General features: G+C 35.8%; 1 protein-coding gene across 6 annotated transcripts in view; it reads left to right on the top strand.

The window, feature by feature from the left end:
* The window catches only part of SCAF4 (SR-related CTD associated factor 4), a 107,784-nt gene extending 86,709 nt beyond the window's left edge, over nucleotides 1–21,075 (top strand). For 4 of the 6 annotated variants that reach the window (XM_027875558.1, XM_027875554.1, XM_027875555.1 and 1 more), the window contains 4 exons: nucleotides 4,513–4,675; nucleotides 5,442–5,528; nucleotides 5,685–5,858; nucleotides 19,942–21,075. In XM_027875558.1, coding sequence (XP_027731359.1) covers nucleotides 4,513–4,675; nucleotides 5,442–5,528; nucleotides 5,685–5,858; nucleotides 19,942–20,798 — 1,281 coding nt within the window. In that variant the 3' untranslated portion in view covers nucleotides 20,799–21,075. The remainder of the gene's footprint in view (nucleotides 1–4,512; nucleotides 4,676–5,441; nucleotides 5,529–5,684; nucleotides 5,859–19,941) is intronic. The other 2 variants (XM_027875557.1, XM_027875556.1) reach the window with 1 other exon arrangement.
* Nucleotides 21,076–22,819: the final 1,744 nt, after the last annotated feature.

Raw genomic sequence — 22,819 nt, 5'->3', positions numbered from 1 at the left:
TACTGTACTTATGAGGTGTGTGCTAGCTCTTTTTCCCCTCAGCTGCAGGCTGAGACATGTCTGGTCAGCACAGCTGTGTGTGGTGTCCCTCCACAGTGGAAGATCCTTTAATCTTTTCATAGTTCGTTGTCAGACACCCACACTGTCTACAAAGTGAAAGTTTCTAAGACTAAGGCTGCCTCTCAACTCAGCTGCCCCCATGACCTGTTGTTTGTTGGTTCTACAGAGTAGGCCCTGGATGTGTTTGCATTTCACTGGGCCATACCTCAGTTCAGTCTTTCTTGGGGTCTTCTCAGATTGTCTTAGGAAGACAACTACTTCACACTGTGTTTATTCTTGCTGCTCTGAGGCAATGTTCTGTCTTTTTTGTGGAGGAAATTTGGAGAGCTGAAAGTTTTCTGACCTACTCCACTATCTTCTCAGAATCCTCTCTCACACAATGATGTTTTTAAATGGATAATATAATATAGAATTACAAAGGAAGGCAATTGAAGTAGTTATCAAAATATTAAAATAAAATGTGTTCATAGACCCCAGGTCAGTTACACCCCTGTTATAAATGATGAAGTTATCATTACATCAAGTCAAGAAATTATTAGGTTGCTTTGCTTTAAGCCAGAAAAGAATATTTAAAGAAAACCAGATAAATAGGTGTGGTTGGGATGGGGGGGGGGGTACCTGCTATCTATAGTGTATTTCGACTTTGCTTCTATTTCTGTCTTTGTTGATTTTTACCACAATTTTGTCCACTAAGTTTCCCTTTCTTCAGTTCCTCATTTTCTTCACATGTATCTTCTCTGTTTCTTTTTAGTAAAGTATATCCTTTCACAGCCAAACTCCTGTCATGAGTACCATTCCTTTGAGTCACAGAGAAATTTTTATGAACAAATTCTCTTCCATGTGTGAAGATCTTGTTTTGTATCCATTATTTTGGACATTTGTGTATAGATATTTGAGAATAAGAGTTTTATTTTTGCCTCTTTAGATATTGTCTGTAAGTGGTGGTTATAAGTTGCATCATAAGGTCTGATGATTTTTTTTTGTTTGTTTTTCCTAAAATATAAAATGTCCTGGAGGACCAAGAAAGTTGGATGACTGATTTTTTTTTTTTAATGTCGTGGTTGTATGCTCCTGGAATGTAACAGGTTTGTCTGTTGTTGTGCCAGGTTGACAGATTGACCAAATCAGCATCCCACATGGTTGTCAGGAGTGGGTAAGATGTTCACCAACCACCACTGTATTTCTCTTTATTTTTTGTCCATTACTGACCGTACTCTGTGAGACCCCATCATTGTGTTTTGGTGCTCAAGGAGCTGCTTCTTTTCAGATACAATCCACTTCCTTCCTCTTCAGCAAGAACCTTATAGCTGTTATATCACTGCAAATGTTTGAGTGATCCTTTTTTCTTTCTTTTTCTGTGTCACATTCTTCTTTCCTCCAGTCTCCTGACAAAATTCCCCTTTGCCATTCAAAAAAATGCTTTCTTGTATTTCCTTTTTGAAGTATTAACATTCTTTCAGGGAATAGTTGATTATCTGTAATAACCTGGATGCTACAAATGCATTCTTTTAGTACTTTTTGGAGAAACCAATCTCTTAGAGATGGACGTGAACTTAATATTCTGTACATATGTGGATCCTGCTTGTTGCTAGCAAAAAAGCAAGTATTAAATTTATTCTACAGATTATTACACAATTTTCCTTGCCCTCTACAGTGGTTTGATGCCAGTTTATGTATCTTTTTACTTATTTGGTGGCTTTCTACTCTGGTACTTATTTGCTACTCTTTGTGGACATGTTTATGGGGTCAGTTGCTGGTGGCATTTTAATATTTTTTTCTAGTCAGAGCTTAATTTTTTTAGATTTTCCTTTTTATAAGTTAATTCAATTTGTTAAATTCGTAGCTAACACTTTTCTTGCCACAATGCTAACATTGTGAGAGTTTAGGCCAAAAGCAAAATAACAGTGGCCTAATTAAATCTACAGTCCTTTGTCTGTCCTTGTCAGATATATTTCCCTGACCACTTGACTCTCCAAATTCTGACATAGCAGATTTACTAACCTGGCAGATCCATTAACAACACAAACATTCCTTTTACTTGGTCAAGGAATTTGTTCCCCTGTTCTTTTTTGTGTATAATGGTATCAATATTGGTGACGAACTCAAGTGTCAAATACTTATTATTAGCACTGGTAAGTTGGCCATGGCAACCTATGAAATGAATGTCAAATTGGTCTTCAGGTAGTAAACTCAAGATACAGAACAAGACTTAAATTTTTTGGACATGACCAAATTTTTTGTTGCTTGACTATGCATATTTGTTACGAAAGATTCTCTCTGTGCCCCCTTGATGGAAGAGTTTGGGAGGGAAAGAAAAAATATTTTTGTATATTTTTTAAAAAGAAAATCTTAAGGGATTAATTTTTTTCAAGACATTTTAAAGAATAAAATACAGCAGCAGATCAGAAAAAAATCATGGCCTAGTTGAAAGAATTTTGATATCTTATTAAGCTGTATATTTTTATTATTATAAAGTCTTAATGAAAGTGATTTAATATAAAAAAATGAAAACAGAACAGGCAGACTTTTATAGTATCATAGATTTTACAACTAGAAGGAACCTTAGCTATCACTTTGTATAATGACTTCATTTTACAAATGGGGAAGAAATGAAGGCCCAGAGAAGTTGTGATTTGCCCAAGGTCATACAGAGTAAGGGGAAGAGCTAGGATTTGAACATAGGTCTTCCTTTTCCTCACTCAGTTCACGAACTAGTTCCTCTGGTAGACCATATCTTCACAATAACACAGTTAAGTGAAAGATAAAAACTCAAGAACTTTTATATTTGTTTGATTATAAAATTTTCTCATGGAGTCAAATGCTAAATGCAGCTTTAAGGGCTGTTCTCCCGCAAGAGGTCTTCTACACATCTTTAAATCATACAAAATTTGTCATGAGTTGCAGCACCAAGAAAAGTTTGTTTTCTTAAGACTAACAAGCAAGAAATAAAACTATATGTTTGCCAAAGAGTGTTTGCTATTATCATGGAAGCTGTCCTACTAAAAGTTCAAATTTTAATAAGAGGTTCTCAGTGGATGGTAAGTTTCTCCATATGCTGCTGAAAGCTCAATGATATATCACAAATTATCTGACCCCAAATTAAGAAACAAAATTGACCTAAAGGTAAGAAAGATATAAATGATCTTCTTGTATTTAGGAATTACCCACAAGTAAAAGATGGCATCCAAAAATAGCATCCAGAAAATGTAGGATTAGAAAAGAAGAAGGGTTACCACAAATTGCTTCTTTGATAGTTAATATGGTCTCACATAAACTAGGGAGATACCACTCATAGGAAAGCAATTAAAGTCCAGTATTCCTATTGATTGTCAACTCAAAAGTATTGAATGAAATATTAATGAAATTATTGACAATTAAAAAGATCACATAGATTAGATTGGAATTATGTAATGCAAGTTTGTTTCAATATTAGGAAAATTCTAACCATAGTAGACTATATTAATAACAACATCAACCAAAAAAACCCCAACACTGTTAAAATCGCGTGATTAGATTAATATGTAGAAAAAGTATTTTTTAACAAAATATGATGCCCATTAATTTCTGTTCAAAATTTATTTTAAAAAAAAAGTAATTGAGCTTTCTTAAGGTAAATATCTAATACTAAGAACCAGCATTGTATGTAATGGAGATCCAATAGAATCTCTTGCAGTAAAATCAGAGAAAATCACAAATGTCCATTGTGACCAGTATTATTTGATATAGTATTAGAAAAGCTAGTTATGGCAATAACAAGAAAAGCAATTGAGAATAAGAATAGATTAAAAGAAAAAACTCACTTTTTGATTGAGTATATGTTAATGTATTTTGTTTTTCTGTCTTCTCAGTTGGAGAAGGGTGGTTGGGGTATAAGGTTGAGAAAGCATATTATTTAAAACAAATAAAACGATAAATGAATAGGCTTGTTATTTCATTCTATTATACAGAGCCTTCTGATGTATTTAAATATGTGAGATATTTTTAGGTACAGTATTTTAAGATACAATAACTTATAGGCTTTTGCTTACTGTTGTACTTAAATATTTTTTATTGACCTTGGAATATTTGTTTTGAAAAATCACTACTACCATTTTGTAGATTTAACCATTTCTAACTCCATCCAGTCCAAATCTTAGCATATCATATTTTACTATATATAAGAGAGTAAAATCAAACATCAAGCCATGATAATAGTTGCGCCTTTCTCTTCTATGCGAGATAGATAGAACTGAAAAAAATGGAATTATTTTTAAATAACAGCCCTTAGAATCTGTACAGATTAGGTTGAATCTCACACTGTAAACTGGTGTTGTCAACTCTTTTTAATAGTGTGGAATTGTATTTTATTATTTATGTTACGTTGATTATTACATGTTTATACATACATTTACAGGTATTGTATATGGTATATCTATCGTATGTATAAAATCTTCCTCTTGTCTCCATTTTTAGGTACCACCACACCAACCAGGTCCTCCAGTAGTTGGTACACTCCAGCCACCTACTTTCACACCACCTTTAGGAATACCCCCACCTGGTTTTGGTCATGGAGTTCCTCCCCCTCCTCCTCCACCATTTTTACGCCCAGGATTCAACCCAATGCATTTACCACCAGGTATTGCTAACTCATTTAAGAAAATAATGCTAACTTAGACCTAGAATATAGTGGTACTCAGTCAGGGGTGACAGATATATTATAAAGCGGCAGTGTTGTCATGGACAGAACATTAGAGTAAGAGTCTTGGCTCAGCTATATTTCTTTGGTACTTCAAGATCTCTTTGATGTGGATACTCTTTAAGTCATAAATTTCCCTGACATCTTTCACATCATTTCTGATGGTGTTGGTAATATGCTACAGCATAATTGGACCAATTATTCATCTCTCTCTTATGATTTGTATTACTATTTTGATATTTTTGGAATTGTTGTATTGCACTCGTGGTCATATTTCTTCCATGGGGTGAGGAGTTTTAATTTCAGGGAACAGATTGGAGTTGTTGAAATCACTTTATAATTCCAAAATTCAGTGTAGCCTGAACAACTTTCATTCTCCAAATCTGTGCCTAGTTCATTGTCCATCTGCTGTGCTAATAGGCCAACTCAAAGGGCCAGCTGTTCAATTATGTGGTATAACAATATACATTTTTCATTCATTTTGTTTTACTATGCAGATTGATAGGTTACTCTCCCACGAATAAATTTGTATTTTACTGAGGAGTCAGTATCGTATTCTGAGACTTGATGTACTCAGTACAGTGTCATCTACAAATAGGAGCAGCTGTGACAGATTTCATTGTCTATGAGGATTCAGACTCAGTGCAGGATGTTTTCCATAGTTTTACCACAAAGTACAAATTGTGATTATTTTTCTTTTTTCTAGGTTTTCTTCCTCCTGGACCCCCACCTCCTATAACACCACCAGTGTCTATTCCTCCTCCCCACACTCCACCAATAACCATCCCAAATTGTAAGCATTTTTTTCCTTTGTTTTGTGTGTGAGTGAGTGAGAGAGGGAGAGAGTGAAAGAGACAACAGAGGGCATATAGGACGTCAAGGTATTTTATCAAATAAGGAGGGGAATCAGCTATTCAGCTTTACATGTTGATATGATTATATTCCTTAGCTACTATCGCTGGTATAAATGAAGACACTACAAAAGACTTATCTATTGGAAATCCCATTCCAACAGTGGTGTCTGGGGCTAGAGGAAATGCCGAATCTGGTGACAGTGCGAAAATGTATGGGTCTGCTGTTCCACCTGCTGCGCCTCCTGTTACCCAGCCTGTTTCACTTCTTGGTGAGTTAATTTTTTTATGTTCTTCCCATTTGGGTTTTTCAAAGAACAAATAAATGAAAACTAATACCTTTATATAGCTCTTGAAAATGGGAAGATGTTTCATGAAGCAGAAAATCCTCCTGATTACAAAAATAATTAAATTATTTTAATTAGATTATTTTTGTAATCCTCTTGGTGTTTCCCTTTTCATTAGCCAATATGAATTCTTACTCTTCACTAAAAAAAATTGTTTTTCATTAGCATAAGACAAGAAATTAAGGTTTTTTGTCTTGGGTGAAGTATGGCTGTGCCAGTCTTAACTTTTTATATCAGTATTTAGATTGGCCATTATATTTGCAGCATTAGTCATAATGATACAGAATTAGGCATTGACATAACCTCATATCTGTCGTAGGATTATGAGAAACATAGCTTTTGTTATATACATTATGGTTAAGTATATAACTTAAGTATATAAATATATAAACACCATACCATTCCCACCCAGTGAGTTATACAGATAAATCACAATTTTCAGCTTAAATTATTTTTGTGCTGGTTGTTATGAATTAAAAATGGTGAAACCATTTTTGTTATGGAAAATAATCTTTATTACATATATGTCCTTGTAAATACAAATGTTGGTTAAATATAGCCAAAATTTAGCTGTGCTAATGGGGAGACTAATACTGTGAATAATCCAAAAGAGTTATTTATATTCAATCATTAAATGTACACTTGTCCCCAAAGTCTGATCTTTTGCTTAAGGAAACCTATTGATCAATTTATATACATTTTAGGAGGTATGAAAAAATAGTTCAGCCTACTATTAATAATTTGCCAGTGGTTAATACTTCATTGAATTCTTTTTCTTATGTTTATTTTTTTAAAAAATGATTAGCATGCCTTACTTTAAAAGGTGAGAAAAAGCACTGGCCTTAGTCAAGAGATAGGGATTCTTCTTGTCTGAGGTAAATCCCATAGGTATCTCAAACTAAACTGTCTTAGCTCTACTCACAGTGATTCAAATCATATATGACTCAAGTATCTCTTCTCTCAAATCCATCCTCTGTACTACTTCCAGAGTGATAGTTCTAAATCATAGTTTTTATGGTGCGCCATACACGTCTGCTGTTTGTAATACCAAATATAAATTCTTGTGTTTGACATTTAAAGTTCTTTATAACGTAGAGCCAACCTACCTTTTCAGGCTTATTATATATTACTCTTCTTCACTCTGAGATCTGGCCAAATTGGCCTTCTTGCATTTCCTGTTTCCATGGCCAGAATGCTCTACCTCATCACTTTAGTTCAAATGCAACTGTATGAGTCCTTTCCTGATCCCCCAGCTGCTACTTGTGCGCCTCTTCTCCCCGCCCTGCCAAAATACCTTACATTTGTTTAGTACATATTTATAAGTGTTTCTCTAAAATGTAAGCCCCTTATGGACAACTGTTTTGTTTATTTTTTTATCTCCAGTGCCAAGTGCAGTGCCTTGCAGATAGTATAAACCTAATAATGCTTGCTTCATTGATTTATAGTGAAAACTTGCTGATTAATGTTTCCACATTACAGTAACCTGCAAAATTTTTAAAAGAAAGCTGCTCAATTGGACAAATGCCTTTTTTATTAACAAAGACCCTTAACAGTATAAATACACAATTATATTTTCCTATTTTTGTCCCATTGATGCGTAATATTCTGAGTCACAGAACCTAAATGTACTTTGTAAATCTGAATGGCGTTCTATGGATTGCAACAATACTTCTTATTTGGTATTTTTAGTTACCAAATGGCTTGAAATGTCTTTGCTTAAGGGAATACAGAGAGTCTGCCTACTTCAATGGAATAGCTGCCCAAGCCTGACCAGGTAGTTTAGTTGCCACAGGACCCCTCAAGCTATTGTCCTATCTTTTCTCCATTTCTTAGTCAGACTTGTTGAAAAGGTTGCATATACACTTTACCTCTTCTCTCCTTTCTATTCTCAATCCTTTGTATTTTCACTTCTGACTTTATTATTCAACTAAAACTGTTTTCTCTAAAGGTACCGTTGATCTCTTAATTGCCAAATCAGATTATCTTTCCCAGTCATCAGCCCTCTCAATCTGTCTACTGTATTTTAACTCTGTTGACTGCCCTCTCTTCTTGGATACTTTCTCCTTTCTAGGTTTTCATGACACAACTCTGTCCTAAGGAATTCTTCTCTTCCTTTTCTAACTAATTTTCAGTTTCTTTTGATGGCTTCTCTGTATCACACCCCAGCTATGGGTGTTCCTCAAGGATTTTGTCTTAGGCCCTTTTTATCTTTATACTCTTTTGGTATCCTCATCAGCTCCTATGAGTTTAGCTCATATGTTGCATATGACTTCTTAGATCTACATACCTAGCCTCAGTGTATCCGCAGAGCTTTAGTCTCAGGTCATCAGTCGCCCAGCATGCATTTTAAAATGGATGTTCCATGGACATCTTAAACTCAACATATGTAACATGGAATTCGTTTTCTTTTCCCCACAAATTTTCCCCTCTGCCAAACTTCCCTATTTCTCTCAAAGACACTACCATCCTTAAAACTTCCCATGTTTGTACCTTTGGCATTATCCTGGATTCCTTACCATATATATCCAATCAGTTACCAAATTCCTTTCTAACTTCACAGTTATCTTTTACTTCCAGTTCCTCTCCCCTCACACAGTTACCACCCTAGTTCAAATTCTGTTAATCATTAACCTCTCGTTTGTGTTTTTGCAATAGCTTCCTAAACTTTACCCTACCTCATCTCATACTATTTGAATCTGTCCTACAAACTGCTGCCAGAGTAATTTTCCATAAATCTGACCATGAGATTCCCTATTCAACAAACTCCAGTGGCTTCCTATTGAGGAAAATTAATAGAAAGCTAAAGAGAAAAAGATGACATTCAACTTTAAATTAAAACAGTTCCAACCTAACCTATTTAAGCAAGTTATTGATTAAAAAAATACGATGGTCAAATGAAAACTGATTAATTTAGCATAAAAATGTAACCAATCTTCTCATTGGTTGTTTGAAACAAGGGACCCAAAGAACTTTAAAAGCTCTTTTCTTAGTCCAAACAAACAAACAAAATCCTATACAGCCTGGCCCAAATCTTATCTAAATAGTCTCATTGGATGTTACTCCCTTTCCTGTCTCTTGTGATCCAGCTAGATTGGCCTTCACCATCCACCTCCCATCTCCATGCTTTTGTTCTGCCTGCCATCACGTTCCTGCTCTTTCCTCACTTCTGCCTCATAAAGTCCCTCTCTTTCTTTGAGATGCAGCTCAGGCACCATCATCTTCATGAAGCCTTTCCCTATCACCTCAATTGCTACTGTCCTCCCTGTGAATATAAATAAACTTTATGTAAATACTGTATGTATTTTCATATGTATTTGTCTCTACCACTTGAATTGTGAGTAAGGATTGTTTTGCTCTTTATATTTGTATCCCCAGTGCCTAATATAGTGTCTGGTATGTTGTAACCACTTAATAAATACTTATTGATTGATTGATTCTTTTCCCCTCACTACTACTTGGGATTTCCTGGTCTTTCTCTTTTTTTACTGGCCCACTAAACTTCAATGGTAGGAGTGATGAGAATAAACCCAGCTTACTGTGCTTTTCTTCTGAAATGTAGATGAATCTAAATTTCAACCATTTTTCTACCCACATTCATTAATATCTACAGTTTTTCCAAATAGGAACTAAGAAAAAAGAAGAGATGAGGCTATAGAAAGAAGAATATATAATGTCATTTGCTACTAGCATTAAAAATTCTCAGGAAACCTCAAAAGGACTGCTTCAGAGATAAGTAAAAAAAACAAACAAACAAACAACTGTGAGACCAGTTGTTACTCTGTGGACCAGGGAGGAAAGAAACCGGGCTCAAAAGCAGTAGGTAGTAGCATTGAAGAAGGAAACAGGCAGTCCTTCTCTTCACATCAGGCTATAGACTCTCTATAGAATCGATTCTTGCCAACTACACCCTTTCCCCTCAAACTCATTCTGTTCTACCTTCTTAATACTTTACCGTGTTGGATGGAGTTTTTGTCTCATCACATGGAGCCACCCCCAGTGGTTTGGTATTGAGGCAATCCCAATTCTCACAAACAGTGGTAAGGAGAGAAGTAGTCTTGGAATGCTATGGTGGAACTCAAACATGTTTAAATTTGCTGTAATAACATGGACCCTGTTACTAAGCCGTATGACCGTAAGGGAATCATAAGGTTACTCTGTGAGCCTCACTTTTCTCAACTATAAAATCTTATATCTCCTGTGACTTAGTATGTGATCTTCAAGAATTGTTATGACTAAAAAAATTCGTCATCTTATACCCAAGTTTGTAACATGTTTATCTGAATTTAGCTGATTGGTCATCAGATAAGACAGTCCTTATTCACATCCAACTTTGAAGACCCTGCATCTTGGTCTAGTACCCTGCAAAGTCTGCTCTAACCTGGCTTAACCACTGAGAACCCATATCACATGTAGGTAATAGTGAAGCATTGGAGTGGGACTTGAGGGGGAAAAGTTGGGGGTTTTTCGTTTGTTTTTTAATTTCAATTGTAGAATGCTATGTAAATGTGAAAATGTAATAGTAATGATCTAATACTGTGTTTTAGGGTTTACTGACAATTCATAATTGAATCCTTAGTAGACAGTATTGTAGGGGTTTGTAACCTTGTTTGTGTTATGGACCCCTTTGGTAGTCTGGTGAAGCCTATGGACTCCTCCTTAGATTAATGTTTTTAAATGCATAAAATATATAGGATTACAAAGAAAATCAGTTATTGAAATACAGTTATCAAATATTTTAAAAAGCAGGTTTACAGATCCCAGGTTAAGAGCCCCTGGTCTATAGGATAAAATACAAACTACTTACCCCCATATTTAAGATCCATCTATCTCTGCAACCTCCTGAGCCTTGAATATCCCTTTGTCCCCTTATATCATTGGTGATTCCTCCTAGTGCCTTCATTTGGGGGAAAGGTCCAGAATGTCCACAACCTTCCTTCCCTTCCTAACTATGCTTCTGACTTTGTGGATTTCCCCACAGGTTGTGGCCTCTCTTTCCCCCTAAATTCTCCCCCCCCCCCCCCTTTTTTTTTGTATTCTCTTTCCTCTTAGAATGTAGTCTTCTTGAGAGTGGAACTGCATTTCTTTTTGCTTGCAGTACCTGGCATATATAGTTACAGCTTAATAAATGCTTATTGCTTGTCTGCCATTTAAGGTCTTCCACAGTCTAGCTTTAATTTAGACCCGTGATCTGACCTAAAACAATTATCTTTCATGACCTCTGTGATCCAGCAAAAATGAACTATTCAGTGGAAATGTTTTAAATGATAGCCTATGTATAAACTATATATGCCTACATATGCCTGTGTTTTCAGAAGAAGAGAGGGTGGAAGAAGAATTTGGAACTCAAAATCTTGTAAAAATGAATATTAAAAATTTTCTTTATGTAATTTTGGGAAAAAAATAAGAGGCAGCTAGGTGGCACAGTCTTGGAGAGAGCCACCGGCTTTGGAGTCAGGAGGACCTGAGTTCAAATCGGGCCTCAGACACTTGATACTTAGTACTAGCTGTGTGACTCTGGGCAAGTCACTTAACCCCAACTGCCTCGCAAATAATAATAATAAATTAAAAAAAAAAGAAAGAAAAAACTTTTAAAAAATGAGTGAATGAACCAAAAAAATGAACTATTCACACTGTTTAGCCTATACAGTTAATTAACTCCCATCAGTAAATCAATAAGCATTTGTTTAAATTCCTACATATTAGGTACTGTGTCCTGCTCTCGTGGCACTTTTTATGCCTGGAATGTACACCTTTCCTGTATTTCCCTTTTCAGATGCTTTTCTTCCTTTAAGATTGACCGCATCATTCATAAAATAATAGCTGAATCTTCCTGGTTGAAAAGGTTCTCACCTTTTCTCAAATTTCTGAAGAGGTCTTTGAATCTTTCTTTATCCCTTGGATCATACTTATTTTTGTATATGTCTTATTCCCCCATTAGACTGTAACTCTCCGTGAAGATAGCATTGTTTTTCATATTTGTATCTACAGTGCCTAGGGAATTAAATCGAACTACTCTTAGGCACAAGGAACTACTTGTTTTCCAAATGATGAATTAGTTTGTGCAGCCAGGTTTGTTTCACTTAGGCTTGTGTTATTGCTGTATTCTAGAGATACTGATTAATTACTTTACATCAGATTAAGTAATTAATTTACTTCAAAAATGCTTTGTCTTTATTCATTTACAATGACTGTTTACTTTTAATACTCCTGATGTTCTGACTTCAAGTTTTTCTACACAGCCTATCTGTGAAGTAGTAAAGTTGACTCATTTGACAATACTTAAATGTATTAATAAAAATAATGGTAAATCTTAAAAAACATTTTTATAATGCACTCCATAACCCATGTGTTTGTGTTAATATTTCCATCTGTTAATATGAGTTTACATCTGAAATAAGACAAGTATTTTAGATAACTGTAAATTTTGTCCATCTGTATCCATACTTTATACATATAGTAATTGTAGCATTTTAGAACTAGTAGGCATATTCATCTTGCTCCTTTATTTTACAGATGAAATAAGTGAGGAGTAGCAGAAAGAGAAGGTAGGGAAGCCAGAGGGACTGGTTTCAGATTCAGACTTTGCTGCTTCCTACATACACAGAGTTGGGTTGGTTAATTTAATTCTCTTGGGTTTTGGTTTCATGCAGTGATTGGACTTATAGTTGCTAGTGACCTTAGAGTTAATGTAATCCAATTTTTCACTTTAAAGATGAGGAAAATTTGAATCCCAGAGAGGTTGTGACTTGTTTCATAGCAGGGAAAAATACCTCATGGTGATGGCAGAGCTAATTAGATAGAACCCAGGTCTCCAGACTTGTTAATCTGTGTCAGGTTGCCTCCCTTTATCCATGTTATTTTGATTGCACTCTAGTCTAAATTCAATCTGATCTGACTCAAATGGACTATAATATTCAAATCAAATTTACACTGAGGTACAAAAATGAATATTGAGAATTGTACTTTGCAGCCTTCCATTGTCTCCAAAGCCCCATTTTGTAACCCTAGCCTTGCATGGTCTGTTAGGTCTGAGGAGCTCACAAGGGATGGAACAGCCCTTATCTACTACTTGGAAAGGCCTTTCACCTTCATATTACCTACTATGAAAGTATCCCTTTTTATGTACCCCACGTTTCTTGTGTTGGGGCGAGTGTCTCCTCACTTGTTACTAACATAACTACATTATATTTCGCTCTTTAGGTAACAAAGTAAATAAGTTGCCTGACTTTGGAGTCAGGAAGGCCTGAATTTGAATCTTGACTTAAACACAGTAGCTGTGTGACTTTGAAAGCCTTAATTTGCTCATCAATAACATGAGGATAATAATAGCACCTCCTTCATTGTGGGGATTACATGATACACATGAAGCTCTTCGCAAACCTTAAAGGAAGGGGCTACTTTACAAATGTTAGCTATTATTTTTATCAAAGGTTAATAACTTGTCTACTGGTCAAATGGTGAGGTGACTGTGAGCTATGAGTCATAAAATGTTCAACTCTTGAATTTATAGCAGTAAACAATCCAAAACAGTATCTCCTGCTGCTATCCTTTAACTCTCTGCATTTTGTCTTTTTTCCTGCTTAGTTCATTGACATATATAGTCTGGAAAGGTTTTCTAGTAGCTCTTCCCTTTTCTTTAGCTTCTGTGTTTCTCCTTTCTTGTGCAGTAGGCTCATTGAAGCATGTCTGTATCAGTAAGCTTCCTAGTAGAATATAAACCATTTGAGAACAGGCACTATTTATCCCACCATTTGTGTGATAAATGGCATGTGCAAAATACTGTTACCAATGTCTTGTACTTATTTGTCCTTACTAAATGTTTCTTGAATTGGAGAATGCACCATGAAAATAGGAAGGACATTGGATTTGGAATATAAAGATTTGTATGACCTTGGGAAAAGTAACTTTGCCTGGGATTCAATTTCAGCTTTTTTTTTTTTAATGAAGGGTTAGAATAGACTCTCTAAGGTATATTCTAGATCTGAATCTTTTGGTTTGAGTTTAGTTTTCCAATGCTGTTCATTTAATTTATCCTACGTGTCCTGACCCCATTCTGCTGCTGCTGCCTTTTTTTTTTTTTTTTTTTTGAGGCAATTGGGGTTAAGTGACTTTCCCCAGGGTCACACAGCTAGTAAGTGTCAAGTGTTTGGTCTGAGGGATTTGAACTCAGATCCTCCTGACTTCAGGGCCAGTGCTTTATCCACTGCACCACCTAGCTGCCCCCTGACCCCATGCTGCTTTATAAAGTGTCTCATGTATTATGGTCTGCTTCCTCATCTTATACAGAGAGATTTCTAATTTTTCCTTAGTCACATTTTCACAGTTAATTTTGTTTGACAGATTTGATGTTATGAGAATTACAACTGCTGTTAGCTTTGAGTTGCTGTCCCCTCTTCATTTTACTTTGAATTAATGCCAAAGTCGTCCTTGAACTTAACCCTGATTTCTTCAGCTAGCAGTGCCTATTAATGGAATGGAAACATGATACTTTAGTATTCTTTGCAATAGAAGTAGCCTTGTAAAGGGTTGATAGAGAGGTGACTGTAGAGCCTAGAGGATCTGGTTCAATCCCTTGCTTTGATATGGTTGTGTGACCCTAGTTAAGTCACTCCCAGTGCCTTAGGCAACTCTCCAAGAATATGTTTCAGAAAAGATGTCAGTCTGTATTGTTAGTACCTTTACCAATTGGGATTAGTACTCATTTCCTTGTCAGTGAAATCCCAGGTCCATTCCCTGTCCCTAAATTTAACAAGCTTAGCTACATAGCTTGGATGGTCAAAACTAACCTTATGAGGGCCACAAAACTATAACTTGGCCTAAAGTTCTCCACCTTTTTTTTTTTTTTTTTTTTTTAAAGATTTGAGTATATCCAGGGGCAGCTAAGTGGCGCAGTGGATAGAGCATCAGCCTTGAAATCAGGAGGACCTAAATTCAAATCCGGCCTCAGACCAGACACTTGACACTTATTAGCTGTGTGACCCGGGACAAGTCACTTAACCCCAACTGCCTTTAAAAAAAAAAAGATTTGAGTATATCCATTCTTCTAAGGAGTTATCTTATTTTTCTGACTTAAGGTTACAAATAAGTTTTCCATTTTGCCTGCATCTTGAACCACAGGGCCATTAATGTTGGGAGTAGCCTAAGAAGGTCCTAGGCTAATCTACCCCTACCTTGAGACAAGTAAATGTCTAACTATCCAGGACATTCTCTTTTCCTAATTGTGTCACAGAGGGAGATAACATGCCTTCTTTGGCAGCCAGTTAAGTGTTGTTGTTCTGTCTTCTTTGTTATAAAGTCTCACTTCTTATTTCATCCTATTAGTGTGGGGAAGCTGGGGTATGATTAGAGTCATTAGTAAAAAAAAAAAAAGTAATAAGTTTGGAACAGTAGCTTTGTGGTATGAGCCAGATAATCAGAAATAGAGAAGTTTATTGAGTAGCAGTGAGGACCTGAGATTTTCACCATGTGTTTGTAGTGAGAGGAGTCCTTTCAGTTCCATGACTTTCAAGATACTTGGTTTTTGAAAAATAGGTTCATAACTGTGTGCAGAAGGGGTAAGAAACTTTGTATGTGATGTTACACTCACTTGATATATTGACTAGTTTTAAGATGATAAAGAAAAATAATTTTAAAAACTATAAGCAGAAAAGATCACTTCAAAAATTTTATCTTATATAATGAACTTCTGCCATAATGCTGCTCTCTAAACCTTTTCACCTTGTTCTATACACTGTACCTGTTGGTACATTATATCAGCCTCTGAGCATATTTGATGTAGAAGGCACGGTACCTCCTCCTTACGTTTGCCTCAACAACCTTCATTGTCATCCATCATACATGGTTCAGAATAGGCATCTCAGGAAAAGCTGTTCTTTCTTAAAATTTCATCTTGCCACAGAAATTTCCCAATTTACCTCAGCTTTGGGATTTTTTTCCCCTTTGAAAACAGTTACTACATTAGATTAAATTGAACTGTCCCTGCTCCTGAAGATAGTTGTCTCTGACGTTTAGAAGATAATCCATTTTTGATGATTATTCAACTTTTACTAGAAATCATTTCACTGTCTAAACTATTCTCTATCTACCTGCATGCATGGTTGGTATTAGTTATGTTCAGGATAATTGGTGCTTTTAATGTAAGCTAAAATCATGACTTGAGAAAAAAGAATAGTAAAGGAGACTGAGGTTCAGGTGGTAGTTTTGTTCACATATAGGCTTAATTAATGGCAGTGCAACTTTGGAAGGATATGAGTTGTTGGAGACAAGAAAGCAATCAGCACAGCTTAGGTCGTCCTTAGGAGAAAAACTTGTTCAAAGACCCATGTGAGAAATTTCATTTGCAAAATATGTATTGAATTGGTATACAAGTTTGCTTCATTTTAACCAAACCCGAAATATTACATTGAAGGCTGGTAAGCAGCTCTTCTAAAATTTTTCCCACTCGTAACCCCTTCAACACTTCTTAAACTGTGGGTTGCGACCCCTATGAGGTGGGGTCGCAACCCACAGTTTAAGAAGCACTGGATAGTGGATCTCTAGAGAAGCCTGGGCTGAGTTAGACCTGGGTTCAAGTTCTACTTCTGACACGCCCTGCAGGTGTGACTTGGGCACATACCACTTTGACCTTTCAGTGTTCCCAGTGTTCTCCAAGTTTCAGAACAGTTTTTGATCTTCATTGGTAGAGGGGAATTTCATTGTAGGGAATTCCCTATACCAGTAGGTTTACAGATTGACCACCACCACTATCCTCCCATCCCCTTTCCCCCCAAAACTGTAAACAGTTGTTTGTTTACATAAAACCAGCATGGTAAAATAAGAAAAAGGTGACTTGGTAGTCAAAACTCTTAGATTTGAGCCCAAGCACCAACAGCCAATTAGTTGTGTGGCTATCAACAAAGCATTTCATGTATATAAGCCTCAGTTTCCTTATTTATAAAATGTAAGAAATCACTTTGTAAATCAGGTGCTATATGTATGTAATCTATTTAAAGGGCAGTTCTATCTTCTAGGAACAGATTTTCGGCCTCTTCCCCGCCCCCCCTCCCCCTTTTCTCTTCCTCACCACATTTGACGATCAGAATGTATATTGCCTTTTTTCCCAGCTTAAGTCTGAAATAGGACAACTTTTTAAATGTCTCTAAATTAGCAATGTGTTAGACTTAAAATGATAGTAGAGGACGATGGGTAATAAAACCTTTGTTATAAGAAGGGAAATGCTTATGCTAATTTCTGTTATGCAAAAAAACAATCTGGAATGTCTTATTTTAAATGACAGGTATTATTTTTATACACACATTACTTTTCATAATTACCTACTTAAAATCAAAGTGTGCTTTTGGTATTTTGTATGAACACAAACCTTTTCTTTAAATACTTAAATGTCAGAGTTACTTGTGGTCCTTCTATATACCAAGATGCCATCAGCATAATGGCAAGGGCATCTGGAGGACACTCTTTCTCTCTCATCCTTCTATCCCCACACACATCCTTCACTCCCACTTGAAGGGAGTTGGACCTTGTGTAGAACATTCTTCATCACCATGGCAAATACCTTCAAAAGGCATCTGTTTTCTGTCTCACTGTTAGTAATAAGAAGATTGCAGAACAAAAATCTAGTTGAATTTTTAAGTGATCTTCTATGTTCATATATGTATGTTCACATACATTCCTTATTGGAGAACTGCATTTTCTATTGAGTTTTGTTTTATGGCTTTGTGCTGGTGGTTGTTTTGTAATCAATTTGTGCCAAGTATGGTAGGATATCTTATTCTCTGTACCCTTTAGTTGGTTGAATATATGAAGTCTACTATAAAAAATGATTGTGAAACAGCATTTCCCTTACTTTTTAAAATCAAGATACCCTTCATATATTTAGAGATAATTCTTGTCCAGATTTTATAAAAATGAGAAAGTTGGTATATGAGTCAATTACTGCTGTCCTCTCACCTTTTTGGGGATAGTGAGATTGTCCGTGATATTATTGAAGTGGGCCTATTACATAACAAAAATCAGCAGTAGTAAACATGTAAAAATACATAAAGGGCAAGTAAGCCTCTTGCAGCATATGGGTAGATTCTTCTATGAGAAAATTATGAAAAATTTACACAATTAGAAGGTGATGGCATTTCGTGATCTACACAAGAGGTAATGCTTGCAATTAATGAGATCATGCATTTGTTGAAGCAAATGTTGTGTTTATGTGTAACCTACACCCTATAATATTAACACACATGCACATGGAGTGGATATACCAATTCATTGAGAAGATTCTTGTGGCATATAGACAAGTAAGTGAATTGCCTAAAACATTATAGTTGAGCTGGGAGTTTGGTTGTTGATTTGGTGTGGTTTGGGTTTTGTTTCTTTGTTTTGTTTTGTTTTGTTTTGTTTTTGAGGCAATTGGGGTTAAGTGACTTGCCCAGAGTCACACAGCTAGTAAGTGTTATGTGTTGGTAGGCCGAATTTGAACTCAGGTCTTCCTGACACCAGGGCTGGTGCTCTATCCACTGTGCTACCTTTTTGTTTTTATTTTTAAAATCAAGTGATTTTGTGTTTTTAATACATGCTGAATAAACATGATTTAACAGAAGGAACTTGGCCTATAGGTAGCTTTACTTTACATTTCATAACGCATTTTGATTTGATGCTTAGAAACTACAGAAAATTCTGTTTACTATGCAACATTCAATGTTAAGGGGTTTTTTTTGTTTTTTTTTACAAATAAATATAAAAGATTATATAGAGCAATGAAGACAGGAACAACACTAAACAATCACCAAAAGATTTCTAATGTTGACTTTTTAAAATACTTCTGCAAGTCTAAAAATGAAAAGGAAAATTATTCGTCATCTTCGTTTTTACAGAAAGGTGAAATACACCATTGTATTTAGTTGTGAAACTCAGGTTCAAACTTTTAGCTTAGCAAGGAACATAGTAACTCATACTTATCATTAAAATCGTTATGTGAGGGAGAATGTATTTTATGAATTGCTTTGACCAAATGAATTCACTTGGTGACAAACTTTCTAGTGTGGAGTCTCTAAGCTATTCCTAATCTTTCACTTTCTGGTTTGGAAGACCAGGCATGATTTTTTAAGAGCCATTTCAAGAGGACTGTTAGGTTTTTGTGTATTCACTATTTGGGCAACTTACATTAAGGTTACTTGTGCCAAAAAGAGAGTTAACCTTTGTCAAATGGTTAGTTGCACCCTTAATTTGCTTTGTATTGAATTGGGGTAATCACTACCCAAATATGGACCCCCTACAGTGGTGGGAAAATGAAAAAAAACGATGCTAATTAGAACTTGCTTTGCCAGTTCTTAATGCTTCTGGAAGAAGAAGAAAGAAGATGAGGAGCTGAAATCACCTTGGCTTGGCAACATTTAAGACTTTTGGCTGTGCATTTTGGGAAAAATAAATACTTTTTACTTTTTGTGTGCCTTTATTTGTACCTTGAAGTATTTCAGTGACAATGTGAATTAACAGCCATAGTTAGCATAGTTAATCTGGGGAGGGTTAAATTCTCCAAAAACATGTTAGTAATTTTCTAACATTATATGTGACACATTGGATTTCAAGGTTTGGGTTAACAATTTTCTAATGACTCAGCAAGGGTGAATTGAATTCTAATAAGTGTGTGGCATTTGCCCCAGTGTTTTAGTACTTTATTCTATTAGTGGATAGTTTAGGAAATTGCCTTTCAAACTGACTAGGAAAAAAAAACCCACAGGAATTTGATCCAAAGTTGGTGTCTCATAAAATTGCCCGTTTAGTTTGCTGTATCATTACTGTTGTATAAAATCTGCATTATGAATCTCAGAGCTTTATGATACCTTGCAAAATTATAACGTGTGTGTGGTAGGAACAGTAGATATTTGATGTTGTTTAAAATTGAGTAGGTATAGATCTAATTTTGTGAGCAATATCTGCTGGTATGTACAGGGAAAGTGGTTGTAATGAAATAGTGCTTTCTCTTCTGTTTCTAAGAGTTTTCTTATTGATTTTTTAGGCACTCAAGGAGTTGCGCCTGGTCCTGTAATTGGGTTACAAGCACCATCTACTGGTCTCCTGGGTGCTAGGCCTGGCTTAATACCCTTGCAGCGTCCTCCAGGAATGCCTCCACCTCATTTACAACGATTCCCTTTGATGCCACCTCGTCCTATGCCACCTCATATGATGCACAGAGGACCACCTCCAGGCCCAGGAGGCTTTGGAATGCCACCACCTCATGGAATGAAAGGCCCCTTTCCACCCCATGGCCCTTTTGTTAGGCCTGGTGGAATGCCAGGACTTGGAGGACCAGGACCAGGCCCTGGTGGAGCTGAAGACCGAGATGGAAGGCAACAGCAACCACAACAGCAACCACAACAGCAGCAACAATTTAGAAATGAAAATAGGCAGCAGTTCAATTCAGGTAGAGACCAAGAAAGATTTGGGAGGAGGTCTTTTGGAAATCGGGTAGAAAATGATCGGGAACGCTATGGTAACCGTATTGATGACAGAGATAATAGTAACCGTGAAAGGAGAGAGTGGGGAAGAAGAACCCCTGAACGAGACAGGCACAGAGACTTGGAAGAGAGGAGACGATCCAGTGGACATCGAGATAGGGATTCTAGAGAGAGAGATTCTCGTAGAGATAAGGAAGAAAATCGAGGGAAAGAAAAACCTGAGGTGACAGATAGGTCAGGTGGCGATAAAACCATTGAACCTTCTAGTAGCCAAGTGGGAAACGCAGACACTATTTCAGAACTTGATAAAGGGGAGTCAACAGTTATAAATCCTACTGAAGAGTTACCATCAGAGGCTACTTCATCTGTTGATGAACCTGAAAAGGATTCTGCCTCGGGAGTAGAGGCTTCTCGCTAGAGACTGGAATTTGTCAAAATGTGACAGTGACATTGAAGCATAGAGCTTGAGGTGTACAGACAGATGCTGTATTATATTTGCTTCTGCTATATCACAGCCCCTCAGTAGTTGGTGGGGAATTACAAGCAATTTGATTGCTTCCCTTCTATTTAAAATAGCCACAAAATGACAAAAATATGAATAAAATATTACCCTTTTGCTGTAACTTTTTAAAAGTTTTGACTTTAAAAAGTTTACAAATCGTGATTAGAAGTGCTTTCTATTTTTTTTTTTTAATTTAAGAAAAGGTAACAGTGAAAGCTCCTCAAACAATAGGGATGTTTTTAATAAACTCTATTTTCGTAACAAACTTTAATGTGTGCTATTCTTCCTACACTGCACTGAAGCGGAAAAGAAATGTTCAGCATCTTAAAGTTTGAGCTGTTAATGCTGTACTGAAGTCTAAATTAGACAGTTAAAATTGTTTATATTTGTTGGAAAAAATACATCTTTGTGTAGTTGAATTCACAGGAGCAGGTTTTTATTTGTAATAGTTGATTTTTAGATGCATTTTAATCTACTTGACCATATAAGGTAAAAGTTAGTGGTTTTAAAATGTTATTTGAAGAGCTAATTGTTAGTGTTTGTGATTTAATCAAGGTTTTATTTTTCTCATTGGTTCTGTGGTGTTGCCCTAATTAATTTGTAGAAAGACAAATTCCTTTACTGACACAATTGGACCCTTAGGAAAAAATAATTTGATATATTCAAATTATTGCCTAATAATAGGCCCATTTAGGAGTTAGGGTGTTTTTATTTTTTTAACCCACAAAATAATTGGTTTGTTTTCTGTTTTTTTTTTGAGGTGGTTGAGAGAGTGGGGTTTGGGGAAAAAAAATCAAGACTCAAAACTCCAGCTTAAAATACATATTTTTCTTTAGTACTAAGGATTTTAAGATGCTACCTGTTTTACGTAACTCAAGCTTTCATTTCCTCACTTATTTTGTGCCCTTCCTTACTGGGCAGAGGTAGTCTTGCTACATTTCTATAACACAAATTAATGGAGTTAAATTATCAGTACAGGAGATGAAAAAATAGCCAAAGCCAAAAACAAATCTAAGATTACAGAATAGGGTATAAGAGTGTTCACCCAGTGCCCTGGGAGAAAGGTATTCAGTGTTGCACAAAATAATCCACACACTGTGCTCGTAAAAATTTTATTAATACTGTGCATTTAAAAAAAAACTGTCTTGGCTTTTCTTGGCTTTGATGTTATACCGTTAATTTCTCTTCTCCCCACCTTTCCCCTAAATGAAGAGGCAGCTGCTTTGTTACTTGAGTAATTTTTTTTAACGCTGCTTTTTGCAGCAGGGCATTTGAAGGGGGGGGGGGGTTGGAGGGCATTTTTATGTTCCTGCATTTGCAGAATAAAGGAGAAAATCCTGTTTACATATCTGTGAACTTAAAATTCCATGTGTTCAAAAATTTGTCTTTACTGTTTGTTTCATTCATGTTGGAGCCATTGAGTCACCTGAAAGGATATTTGTACAAAAGCTGAAATCAATAGCCTGAAGAACCGCCATTATTCAAGTTTTGATTGTTCAGAATTTACTTATTAGTAATTTTCCCAGAGAAGGTCTACCCTATATGACACAGACTCTGAGTCTCTGGTTGGTACAATGAATACCTACCTAACGTTCAGAAGAATGCCTATATCCATGGACTGTTACTAGTGGAGATGAGTGGAGATTTGCAAGTTGTACTTTTCTACTCCTTTAAAATGTTAGTGTTTTAAAAATAGTATCCAGCTTGATTTAGACATTTTTTCTTAAAAACATTTTTATAAATTGTTGAAACTGGTATCATTTTTAGGAAAAGAAAGGATCTAGTATGACATTTTGCTAGTATATCTCTGCCAAGATATTCTACCTTATAATTTATATTTTTTCTAAATTTTATGGTCACCATTATTTGCATTTCATTCAAAACCTTGACTTGAATACATTTCATTTTAAAAGTTGCATAATGTAAACAGGATTAAA

The sequence above is a fragment of the Vombatus ursinus genome, unplaced genomic scaffold, assembly GCF_900497805.2.
Source record: "Vombatus ursinus unplaced genomic scaffold, bare-nosed wombat genome assembly UNPS02014809.1, whole genome shotgun sequence".
NCBI classification, from domain to species: Eukaryota; Metazoa; Chordata; class Mammalia; order Diprotodontia; family Vombatidae; genus Vombatus; species Vombatus ursinus.
The sequence above is the reverse complement of the archived record's forward strand: the minus strand, read 5'-3'. Positions and strand labels throughout refer to the sequence as shown.